The 12801-nt window shown below is 44.3% G+C and overlaps 1 protein-coding gene across 1 annotated transcript in view; it reads right to left on the bottom strand.

The window, feature by feature from the left end:
* LOC101852140 (calcium/calmodulin-dependent protein kinase type 1) overlaps positions 1-12801 on the bottom strand; it is a gene marked incomplete at its 5' end in the record, with an annotated part of 97036 nt that overhangs the window by 28129 nt on the left and 56106 nt on the right. Inside the window, 1 exon segment of the mRNA XM_013090414.2 lies at positions 10656-11000. Within this exon segment, the coding sequence (XP_012945868.2) occupies positions 10656-11000 (345 nt within the window).

The following is a 12801-nucleotide window of genomic DNA, read 5'->3' as shown; positions in this document are numbered from 1 at the left end:
GGGGGGAGACAAAAATATCAACAACACACCAGAAGAGGGTGCAACCCCTCTTTATAAACTAAAACCACAAAAAAGATAATCTACACTTCGACCTGCACATTATGAGATATTCATTTTGGTGTGTCGTCGACGCCTCCTTTTCTTCTTGTTTGTTAGTTTGAGTAAAGAGAAGCATATATCGACACAATAATGGTCATTTGGTGCTGGGTAAAAGTGAGGTGAGACAGACAGACAGACAGACAGACAGACAGACAGACAGACAGACAGACAGACAGACAGACAGACAGACAGACAGACAGAAACAAGAGAGGGAAAATAAAGAAGTACGATCTACATGTGGCACCCTCCAACCACCCGCCCTTTCATTCTTCCTACCTTGATCGTTGGTTTTACCTTGGAGCCAAGTGGTTCGGCCTTCGTATTGGCCCATCTGCGTCTAGCATGAGGTTAAAAGTACACAGAAAAAACCCCCATTCTTTCCTCAGAAATAAGCACTCTGTTACTCCCAGTCGATTTGCTCCATGTTGTACTTGAACAGAAGAAAGGCCAACAAAATGGGTGCGGCCAGTTGGAAAAAACTATTCACGTAAACAATTCGTTCTCACCCCCTTCCCCATCACATATCAAACGAAGCAAATAATCACGGCTTCCCATCTTCCTCTGGCAGCTGCCATTTTATTTCTGCCTTATTTTAGTTGTTGGTCTTACATATACCAGATGCTCGTGATGTTTGCTCTCAATATCTGTCTATCTTTGTCTCTCTATGTCTCTGTCTGTCAGTCTGTGTCTGTTTGTCTTGTGTTTCTCTGTCTGTCTGTCTGTATGTCTGTCTGTCTGTTTGCCTGTCTGTCTTGTGTTTCTCTGTCTGTCTGTCTTGCATTTTGTCTTTGTTTTTTCTGTCTGTCTGTCTTGTGTTTCGTCTTGTGTTTCTCTGTCTGTCTGTCTGTCTGTCTGTCTGTCTGTCTGTCTGTCTGTCTGTTTTATGTTTCGTCTTGTGTTTCTCTGTCTGTCTTTCTGGCTTTTATTTCGTTTTATGTTTCTGTTTGTCTGTCTGGTGTGTATCTGTCTGTCTGTCTTGTGTCTCTCTAAGATTGTTACCGCAGTCTGTGGCAGAATGGTTAGACATGTCGCCATTGCATGTAAATGACGTGAGGTCGGTTTGCGAGTGGTTTGCTCGTTGTCTTATCAAGCACTCTATGTCTTTCTGCTAAGATGCTGTATCCCACTCAGTCTAGGTCGGCCCAAAACAGAAAGGGTCACCGCAGACCCCGGCATCTCCTTAAAGATCAAGATTGTGTCGATTTGGGGAAGGGGATGGGATGGCGTAAACCCAAAACAATCTCCCCTGCGGGGGTAGTACTTCAACCCTATCCCAAATGCTAGTTACATACAGTGTAGTGGAAATTATGAACGTTGCAAAGACCTAACCCCCCTCCCCCAAAACAAACAAACAAACAAACCCAACAACCACCACCAACAACAACAACAAAACACACACACACAAAAACAACAAAAAAAACAAACAAAAAAACAAACAGGGTAAGTAGGTCGATAGATTGTGTAAATCAAAATACTATCGCACAGATACGCAGAGTGGTAACGTATAAAATCCCAGCAACAAGCTCCAAACAGCTTCAAAGTCACAGGTACTCGCCAATCAGTTTTAATCTCCGAAAAAACACGTTGCGTTTTCTTTATTTAGTAGCGCGATCTGAGTACCATAAAACGAAAACCACAATAAAACAAGGTTAATACCATTTCGTTTGCCTGTTGGATTTAGCTTTTCCCGAAATGGCACCCGCGAGGGGATTAAGTTCCTGCTCTAGGCACGAAAACAGAGCAATAGATCTGATGATATATCGGCCAGAAAGGGGAAATCAAGAGATCCGGGTTATTGATTTCAAACGATGCAATCTCTTACCATGGAACCGGGACTCCGAATCAAGGCCATCGACTCCGCCAGTAAAATAAATGTCACGAGCGGCCAGCAGCTGAGAGAGGCCCGGCCAAAAGCCGAATTATGAAACCGGTTGCCCGATTAATTTACCGAACACAGGACGATGACTAGGATAAAAACCCCGAATGTGATGCGTAACCGAAACAAAGTGAAACTATTGGTTCCCCCCGCTCTTGCCACGAATAGTACGGGGGCTTGTGTGTGTGTGTGTATGTGGGTGGGGGGGGGGGGGGGGTCTGCTTCTCCCCGTGTGACCACAGCTTCAACGTCTGTGTGGACCAAGTGGACGGGTATTTGGCCAATACCTTAAAAACCAATACGGTTTTCATGCCAATATTTTCTATGCAGCCAAAATTTCTGACATAGCGAAAGCTGGCTCACAATTTCGCGGGAGAGAATTATTACAACACCGAACCATACTTTGACGCGTTTCCCAAGCGAGCTGCTTCTTCAAATTAACTCATAACATAGTGGTTTAAACCAGATAACTTAAATTGACCACACCAAAACAATCCGTCCTTTTTAAAAAGTGGGTTCTTCCCTAGCGCCCTCCGATAGGTCTCGCATTCATCCTATCTCCGAGATTCCGGCATCTCTGTTGAAGTGAGTTTGAGTGAAGTAAATCACGGTTATTTAGAGCAAGTAAAAAGCAGCAAGACAAGCAGACATATAAACACCAGAGCGAAAGAAAATAAGCAAGATCGACTTGAGGCGCCCAACAATCATCCACCATTGTAGCAATCGAAGTGTTTTTGTTCGCCAGTACAATATATTACACATCCCTTCACAAAGTGAACATCGTACTTATCAACGAGAGCAAAACCAATACTCATTAGTGCGGAAAACGTCTCCAATGGCAAGTATAGTGACTACTATAAGAAATTATAATCTGTACTTCCATTTTCCCGAGGGGGGGGGGGGGTTATAATTAAGGGCCAAAGATTAGAGGCCAGAGAAGAGAGTAACGTACACAAAAAAGAAGAAATAAGCACGATAGATCTTTGATAGGAAAGAGGGAGCAACCACACCAAAGTACCCACCAACCACCCATTGGATAGCTGCGGGTGTGAGGAGAGAAGCCAAGGACTCAAATCGATATAACTAAAATCCCAACAACCTCACATCTCGCGCCTTTTACACAACCTTAGTACTAAGCCAGTACCATAAATCTCAAATTTCTGCCAACGCTGCCCGTGAACGTGGAAGTTGCCCAGCTTCATACAGACGAATAGGCAATATCAGAAGAGCGCGTGCCTGTTTGTCCAAATTAGCAAATAAACCCGAGTCAATATTGATTCCGGTGGAGGAGGAGGGAAAAAAAGAAGCAAATCCGCAGCATTTCTCCCCGAGGTTGTTCCCAGGTCTCGGCTATGTCCCCTCCTACGCCTACGGTCGCTATGGGAAGCGCATCTTCTGACTGGGGCTGACGTGCGGGGTGATTTTGTGCAAAGGTCGAGGGAAATAAGGCGGGCGCCATAGAGGAGGGCAGTGATGGTTTCTTCTGCTGACAAAGTGCAGCCTTCTGCATGACACGACAGTTTTTTTGATTGTTGTGTTTTTGTAAGTGTTTTCCGGAGCTCGCAACTGCATACGGTGATATGAGCGCGCCGGACACATTAAACATTTTCAGTTGGTAGAAAATTTCGAATTTCGCCCGGTGGCTGCCGAAGCCTACTCGTATCGATTTTGGACCATCAAGAGATCTTTAACGTGCGCAACTTGCACACAGGACCTCTGAGATTTTTCGCCCTTGTCCGAGAAGGCTAGGTGTAGATCTTCCTTACCATAAGATCAAGGGTGTGGCTGAAAGACATCAATAAGAAGGAGCCAGGGAGTAGCAGTAAAAAGGCTGCAGAAGAGTCAGGAGCCCAGAGGAGGGGGCAAGGGAGGTGAGGAGGTGGGGGCAGGAAGTAGAGGCGAAAGCAGACGACCGAACATTGTTAGAGAGAAGGAAAAGAGGTATAAGGAGGCCATTTTAGAGAAGAAAAATTTCCGTTGCTATCCGGATTCAAACCTGGGACCTATTGAATGAGAGACGATTACACCTTAACCTTAAGGCCACGAGAGCCCCTGGCATGACGGTGAGGAAAGCTAACTGCGCACCGTCTCTCTGGCTCTTTACATCGGTCGGTGGGATAATGATCAACGATTTGATCCTGGCTCAGTGCAGCAAACGTTTGCTTCTGGAAGACGGTAAAATGAGAAGTAAAAAAAATAATCTTCTGATTGGAGCGAAGACTTCGTTTTTAGCTAATCCGAAAATAAAAAAAACATCTGCCAATGAGCTTCAATTTCACAGTGAGCATCAACGGCTTAGACTGTCTGTAATGTCTTTATTGATAATTCCTTTATCTAAACTATAAAAAAGCCACATCTGTAATGTCTTTATTCATAATTCCTTATCTTAATTAATCTAAAAAATAATCATCATACGGATCACCATCTGTCTTCTTATCGAAAGATCTGAACAAAAATGTGTCTCTACACAGCGCATTTTCGGGGAAATAAAGCTTTCGTAATGAAACTTCCGGGATCATTGACCGTAAGGTCCGATTTTAAAAAGGTCATTATAAAAAAGACAGCAATACGCTTTAATATCTATAAACGATAACTAAATGCCTGCTAAAAAAGGCCACTTATAAAGCATCTCTACGGGATAAAAGGGAGTGGCACCCCCCCCAACAAAAACATACAACATAAACAACAAACAATTAAAACAAAAACCCAAGAAACGAAGCAACAAAATCCCCCCCCCCCCAAAAAAAAGCAAACAAACAAAAAAAACCAAAACAAATAAACAAACAAACAGTAAATAAAATCTCATCAACATAAACAAAACAAAGTTTAAAAAATGCCTACACCCGCCCCATTGACCCGCCCTACAAAAAAAAACCCCAAACAAAAACATTCAGACGAAAACAAGAACACCCCCCCCCCCTGGCCCAATGTAATAGACAACGAAAAGACTACAGGACAGTAAAACTTTAAACTGAGTCAAGCAATTCACACTAGAGAGGTTTCGATTTCAAATACATACCAGAGAGATCTGGCAATGTAAACGAGACAGCACAGCTTGGGCCAGACCGCGAATTTGACAAATCCCGTGACAAAGGAACTACGGCGGTAAACAAACATGGCTCATTGTAAGAACACACACCGTAAGTCGATGAGTAAGTGGTGTGCAATAAACTGCACTGATTTAAAAAAAAACCCCAGACTACCTGAATTAGCTTTTATCGTTTTCCTAAAGACCCTGAAAAGTAAGTCAATAGGTGGATAAGTAGATAAAGCTTAGTTAGCGTATTATTCAGTTAAAATTTGTTTCAAAGCACACATCCATGTATTCACCATGAATGAAAACGTGTATATTAACTTGGGTTCTAAGTAGATCTCTACCTAGATCTAGATCTAGACCTAGATAGATCTATTGTAAATGTAGGTTTTAGATCTAGGCTTCCTCGCAACTGGAAATAGCTTCTTCGGTTTAGATCTATCTTGATCTAATTCAGAGCTCATCTCCCAGTAAAGACCTAGATCTAAGTTCGTTGGCACTTCTTCTTGTTACAAATTATGTCAGACTTCATTACAAAGTGAAGTGCTTTTCACAAGTTCATCAAAACAAGCAGATGAAGGCAGGGATATTTCAATATTTGTAAAACAAAGCAAATTGGATTTAGCAGTACACTTGCATCAGGAAATAGATATGGTGAGTTGTATATAAATCTCTCTTGCTCTTTCTCTCTCTCCATTTTTCTCTCTCTAGCTCTCTTTTCTTCGTCTTCTTCATTGTTGTTGTTGATTAATTAATGAAGCTACTTGTATGTGATAATTAGCCAAAATTAATAGTCTAGAATTTTAATGTTGTTATTGCTGCTCATAATCGTTATTGTTGTTGTCTCCCGCCCCCTTTCTCCATATCTATGATGTTGCTGTTGCTGCTGCTGCTGCTCCTGCTCCTGATGTTGTCGTCGTCATCGCTGTTATTATTGTTCTCCCCCCCCTCTCTCTCTCTCTTTTTCTCTCTCTCTCTCTCTCTCTCTCTTTCTTTATTCCTTTTTATTTTTCCACTTTTCTCTAATTTTCCTCTCTCATACGTCCTTCCTAATTAGTCTGCCAAATTGAGGGGTTTACTCTGATGTTCCAAATACCCCCCCTCCCCCGCTTATTCTTCTTTGGAAATTTTGCCCTCCCCCCACGACCTTATGAAGACCTCCCAACTCCCCTCCCACTTATCAATTTTTCGCCTGAGAAAGTCGGAGCAAAAAGATATGCAGCAAGTAGCATATATAACTAGGCCCTCTCTTGGATCTCTATAAAAACTTGGAAATACAAATTCTAAAATTCTATCTCAATTTGTAATTCATTTATATTTTAGTATTCCTCGCACTAAGCATATGTAAAAAATAAGTACAAGTACTGTTTCGCAACCTCCCAAAATGTATGTGGACTGCATCTATTATTAAACGGCAAATGTGCCCCCAACCCCCTTTTTGGGAGGACTTCCGCAACGAGCGACCACTTTGAGACAGAGTAGAATAAAGATCTAGGGGTAGGGGTAGAGGTAAGGTTATGGTTGTTAGGTTTAGGGTTAGATCTAGGCCTCTTTTTTATTGCGTTTGTTGGGGTGGTCGCCTGTTACGGAAGTCCTTCCCCTCTTTCATTAATATCTGGTAAATGTGCACCCCCCCCCTTCATTTGGAACCTCAGAGTACACAGTCAACTTGGTTTCGTTCACCCACATTAGAACAATAACAGGCCTAATGCGAGTATGTTTACCGCGGCAGGCTATAAATAGAACTGGCTCTCTTCGCTTATGCCTGGCTTACATTGCTAGGTCTCTGTTTATTTTAGTTTTAGTAAGAGTTTTACGGCACTTGCAACACAATAAGGTCATATAAGTGCCGAAGATTAGGGGTGTTACAAGAGAATAACAAACACAAAATAGAAGGAGGAGAGATAAAGACGATAGATGTTTGATAGCATAAAAGGAGCAAACCACACCAGAGCACCCGCTAACCACCCACCCTAGGTCTTTGGTACATACAATGAACTACAGAAAACCATAACTTTAGACGGATTGCATTGCAGTAAAATCGCATCGTGTGAACGAATTCCCCAAACAAAACATCGATCCAACTGCGAGGTTTATCATCCACAGCCTCTGCAGCAGCTTATGAGGAGGGTTCTCCGAGAGTTCTCTCCCCTGTGGCCCTGCGCGCCACGACAGGCCCGACACCTTACTCTAGGACACACGACATCCCCGCTCATAAATCTTGTTGCGGTGAACCCCACCCCCACAATCTGGACGGGTTCAGAGTCTCTCTCTCTCTCCATCTCTCTATCTCCCTCTCTCTCTTTCTATCTCTCTCTGGGGGCTCTCGTGGCCTAGAGGTTAAGGTGTTGGCCTCTCATTCAAAGGTCCCGGGTTCGAATCCGGGTAGCGACCGAAAAATTTTCTTTTCTAAAATTGTCTCCTTTCACCTCCTTTCCTGCTCTCTAGCAATGTTCTGTTGTCTGCTTTCATTTCCACTTTCTGCCCCCACCCCCTCACCTCCTTTGCCCCCTCCTCTGGGCTCCTGACTCTTTCTGCAGCCTTTCTACTGCTACTCCTTGGCTCCTCCTTACTGCTGTCTTTCTGCCACACCCCTGATCTTCTGATAGGAAAGATCTACACCTAGCCTTCTCGGACAAGGGCGAAAAATCTCGGAGGGCCCGTGTGCAAGTTGCGCACGTTAAAGATTCCTTGGTGGTCTAAAATCGATAGAGTAGGCTTCGGCCGCCACCCGGGCAAAATTCACAATTTCCTACCAACTGAAAATATTAGGTGTGTCCCGCGCGCTCATATGACCTATGCAGTTGCAAGCAGCGCCGTAAAACACTATACAAAAACAAAAAAATCTCTCTTTCTGTCTCTCTCTCTTCCTTTCTCCCTCTCTCGCTCAATTTCTCTCTCTCTCTCTCTCTCTCTCTCTCTCTCTTTCTATCTCTCTGTTCGTCTACCCGTGTGTTTCTTCTACTTCTCTAGTCTTTCTCTCTGTCTGTGTCTCTGTCTCTCCTGTCTGTTTGTCCCCCACCCCCCTCTCTCTCTCCTGGTGACATCGTTAGTCTAGGCGACTCATAGTTGTGAGTCTGCAGGATCGGAGGTCTGAGGCTTAGCTCGGTACGACGTTGTATCCTCGGGAAAAGCACTTTACACCAATTTTCCCATCGGGCTTCGTCGTATCGGAGATGCACATTAAGCTCGGAGTATTGCAAGGAGCGTTAACTCGTTACAATTTCAAATTTCAACCAATCTCTTTCTCTCTCTTTCTTTCTTTCTCTCCCCCCCCCTCTCTCTCTCTCTGTCTCTCTCTCTCTCTCTCTCACACACACACACACACACACACACACACAACACCCACCCACACACACAAAATCGTCATCCCCTCTTAATCTCACCCTAGTCTTTCAGTCTCTTGGTTGGTTCGACCGTGCCACTATTAAATATTGGAATACTTCTGTCCTTTCTGTAAGTTGTTTCTGTCGAACTCGATTTTTTTCTCCTTCTTATAAAAAAAAAATCGGCTCTGTATTGTAAGGGCGTGCTTCTCTTTGTTCAGCACTGTGTTTCTATTTCTTCTTCCATCCCTCATTCTGATTCTGCTGTTCACTCCTTCAATAATCTCGCTCCCATTCACCCTAACTCAAGCGATTTCCGTATGCACGATAGCTATAAACCAATTACGTCCAACGACAGGGGTTTTAAACACATTTTCGGCTACCCGGGGAGCAAACTAAATCCGTTTGTTGTTAAAGCTATAATTTCAAATTTGGTTTGCAGAAAGGCGAGTATTTCTGTGAGTTGCAGGATGGTCTCTGTTTTATGTCACGCGGAGGGCCCTTGATGAGATTGACAATGCCAGAGAGAGAGAGAGAGAGAGAGAGAGAGAGAGAGACAGAGAGACAGAGAGACAGAGAGAGAGAGAGTATGTGTGTGTGTAGAGAGAGAGAGAGGGAGAGAGAGACAGAGAGAGAGAGAGAGAGAGGGCGAGAGAGAGGAGCTCATGGTTTAGAGTTTAGCGGAAGATAGGCTGAAAAAAATAAACAAAAGAGTGAGTGCGTGAACGAAAAAGAGACGTAGTTGGCAAATTTTTGAGTCGGTAAGTGAGCCAATGGGCGATAGGGTGAAAACCTAATGGAGGACGTCGATGAGCTTGAAGTTTTTTTTTCTTTTTGAGTTTAGTTTCAGTAGAGTTTTTACGGCGCTCGCAACTGAAGGTCATATGAGCGCCAAGGGGAGGATGTCAACACAGTAATCCTTACAGGGGCTCACCTCTCTAGCTTCAACAGCACAAAGTCTGCTTCGACTATCAAGGCACCCCAGGAATAGAAGGTCACACGAGTGTGACAAACATACAAAAGAAGTAGAGGAAAAATTAAGATAGTAAGGATTAGGAATGAAAAAGCAGCAGTTCCCCGTTGCAGTTCAGGCACAGTTATGAGCATGGCATTGATGATTCAGCCCATTTACAATTCTACTGTGCATAAGAAGATACTAATGCCCCCCCCCCCCCCCCCCCCTTGGGAACGGCCAAAAGACACTTCAGTCAGTAGCACCGCCCTGGGGGTAAGCTGGCAGTTTGGTTTTGAGTACAGAGAAGCACAAGCACATCAACATGATAATGTCCATTTAGTGCTGGGAAACACAGGATATGAAGGGGAGGGAAAGATGTAAAACCTTTGAGTTGTGCCATCAAGCAATACACAAGGGTGAAGAATTGAGATAGAGAGTGACAGAGTGAATGGGTGAGTAGGTGATTCAGGAAGTGATCGGTGGGTGAATAAATTGAGAGAATAAGTGAGTGAGTGGGTTGGTGGGTGAGTGAGTGAGTGAGTGAGTGAGTGTGTGAGTGAGTGAGTGAGTGAGTGAGTGAGTGAGTGAGTGAGTGAGTGAGTGAGTAAATGACGAAGTTACCGGCTGAGTGAGCGAAAGAGTGAGAGATCCCACGAACGAGTGAGTGAGTGACAGAGTAAGCGAGTTGAAGGGAGTCTCCATGAAATTGATAATTGATGACAACGAGCAATGGAAAAGTCCCTGGTTCGAGCGACGCAAATTGACATCCTGAGTACAAAACCCTCGATGACGAGAGAGGAGAGCGTGTGAACGAGTGAGCTGGCGCGTGCAAGACAAACTGAGGGTGTGGAAGAGAAGACGGAGGGGGAACGAGTGGGAGAGTGGCGAGTGAGTGAGTGAGTGAGTGAGTGAGTGAGTGAGTGAGTGAGTGAGTGAGTAAATGACGAAGTTACCGGCTGAGTGAGCGAAAGAGTGAGAGATCCCACGAACGAGTGAGTGAGTGACAGAGTAAGCGAGTTGAAGGGAGTCTCCATGAAATTGATAATTGATGACAACGAGCAATGGAAAAGTCCCTGGTTCGAGCGACGCAAATTGACATCCTGAGTACAAAACCCTCGATGACGAGAGAGGAGAGCGTGTGAACGAGTGAGCTGGCGCGTGCAAGACAAACTGAGGGTGTGGAAGAGAAGACGGAGGGGGAACGAGTGGGAGAGTGGCGAGTGAGTGAGTGAGTGAGTGAGTGAGTGAGTGAGTGAGTGAGTGAGTGAGTGAGTAAGTGAGTGAGTGAAGCAGTCGGTGATTTGTTGAGTGGGTAAACTATTGCGTTGTAATTTTGTAAATGAGAGAAGGAGTCTTCTTCTTTGCGTTCCCCTGCTGGATTGTAGGGCTAGTCGACTGCTGGATTGTAGGGCTAGTCGACTGCTGGATTGTAGGGCTAGTCGACTGCTGGATTGTAGGGCTAGTCGACTGCTGGATTGTAGGGCTAGTCGACTGCTGGTTTTTAGGGCTAGTCGACTGCTGGATTGTAGGGCTAGTCGACTGCTGGATTGTAGGGCTAGTCGACTGCTGGATTGTAGGGCTAGTCGACTGCTGGATTGTAGGGCTAGTCGACTGCTGGATTGTAGGGCTAGTCGACTGCTGGATTGTAGGGCTAGTCGACTGCTGGATTGTAGGGCTAGTCGACTGCTGGTTTTTAGACCTGTAGTGCAACTGATTTTTACATATACATGTATATGTATATTAAAAATATGACGGTTTGTCTTACTTCGCACTGAAAGGTGAATACCGTACCCCAAGACCAAAAGAGCCCACACGAGAGAGAGGGAGTGAATTCAAAAGAATAAAAGAGGATGGATACACAAGAAAATGAGAGAACGAGCAGGTGGGGAGATGGTTGAGGGCGTGAATGAGCGAACGAGTGAGTGAGGGAATGAGTAAGCAAGGGAGAGAATAAGAACATCATGATATCTTCTCTCTGGGGAAGTAATGACGGACAGCAATCGAGTCCTTCCCAGTGCGTGAACTAAGCACGTCCCAAGTAATGCTTCTTAGTGACACCCCCCCCCCCCAAAAAAAAAAAAAAAAGATTTAAAAAGCCCCGATTGCCTTAAGTGTCCTTTGTCCCGAGAGAGAGAGAGAGAGAGAGAGAGAGAGAGAGAGAGAGAGAGAGAGAGAGAGAGAGAGAGAGAGAGAGAGAGAGAGAGAGAGAGAGAGAGAGAGAGAGAGAGAATCAATGACTTGAGGAACTGTGTCAACTTCGTAGCAGCGGTTCACAGATTAGCTTCCAAGTAGCAGTCTCCATTAAAAGGAAGTCTTATTAAACCAGTAGAAAAAACAAAACAACAGAAAAAAAACCCTTAGATCTAACCGAAAACAAGTCAAACGAGAGCACAAAACAAAACAAAAAAATTACCAAAAAAACAACAACAAGCAACTGAACTCACGACAAAGAAAAATGTAAAACGAAAGGGCCTCACATAAGATCGAAAGACCTGAACTCTAAATTTACAATTTAAAAAAAAGGAGTAAAATTACCAAGAAGTAGGATTCAGGGCGGACAATTGGGGAATATACTAGCCTCGTAACATAAACGCCCGAAGTTCCATTCTAGCAAGTTTCAAAGCACCGGTTGTTTCAGAGAGCTTTCAAAGTTGTCTGATGTTCTCAGTTCTCAGTTCAATTGCAGAGGATATGAGTTAAAAAAAGAAGCTACCTCTATAAGAACAAATCAGAATCAGTTGCCGTGTTTGGCAAGGATACAATACAATTTCAAAAATCTTAAAGTTAACCACCCTCTCTCCCCCAAAAAGCAAGCAAAACAAAACAAAGATAATTCCCCCCCCCCCCCTCTCCAAAGAAAAGAAGCATTCTTATTTAGTTGCTTTTGTTTCAGTAATAGTTTTAGGTAAGCTGGCAGTTTGGTTTTGAGTACAGAGAAGCACAAGCACATCAACATGATAATGTCCATTTAGTGCTGGGAAACACAGGATATGAAGGGGAGGGAAAGATGTAAAACCTTTGAGTTGTGCCATCAAGCAATACACAAGGGTGAAGAATTGAGATAGAGAGTGACAGAGTGAATGGGTGAGTAGGTGATTCAGGAAGTGATCGGTGGGTGAATAAATTGAGAGAATAAGTGAGTGAGTGGGTTGGTGGGTGAGTGAGTGAGTGAGTGAGTGAGTGTGTGAGTGAGTGAGTGAGTGAGTGAGTGAGTGAGTGAGTGAGTGAGTGAGTAAATGACGAAGTTACCGGCTGAGTGAGCGAAAGAGTGAGAGATCCCACGAACGAGTGAGTGAGTGACAGAGTAAGCGAGTTGAAGGGAGTCTCCATGAAATTGATAATTGATGACAACGAGCAATGGAAAAGTCCCTGGTTCGAGCGACGCAAATTGACATCCTGAGTACAAAACCCTCGATGACGAGAGAGGAGAGCGTGTGAACGAGTGAGCTGGCGCGTGCAAGACAAACTGAGGGTGTGGAAGAGAAGACGGAGGGGGAACGAGTGGGAGAGT

Source organism: Aplysia californica, unplaced genomic scaffold, assembly GCF_000002075.1.
Source record: "Aplysia californica isolate F4 #8 unplaced genomic scaffold, AplCal3.0 scaffold01267, whole genome shotgun sequence".
NCBI classification, from domain to species: Eukaryota; Metazoa; Mollusca; class Gastropoda; order Aplysiida; family Aplysiidae; genus Aplysia; species Aplysia californica.
Note: the sequence above shows the minus strand (reverse complement) of the source record. Positions and strands in the feature narration are given on the sequence as shown.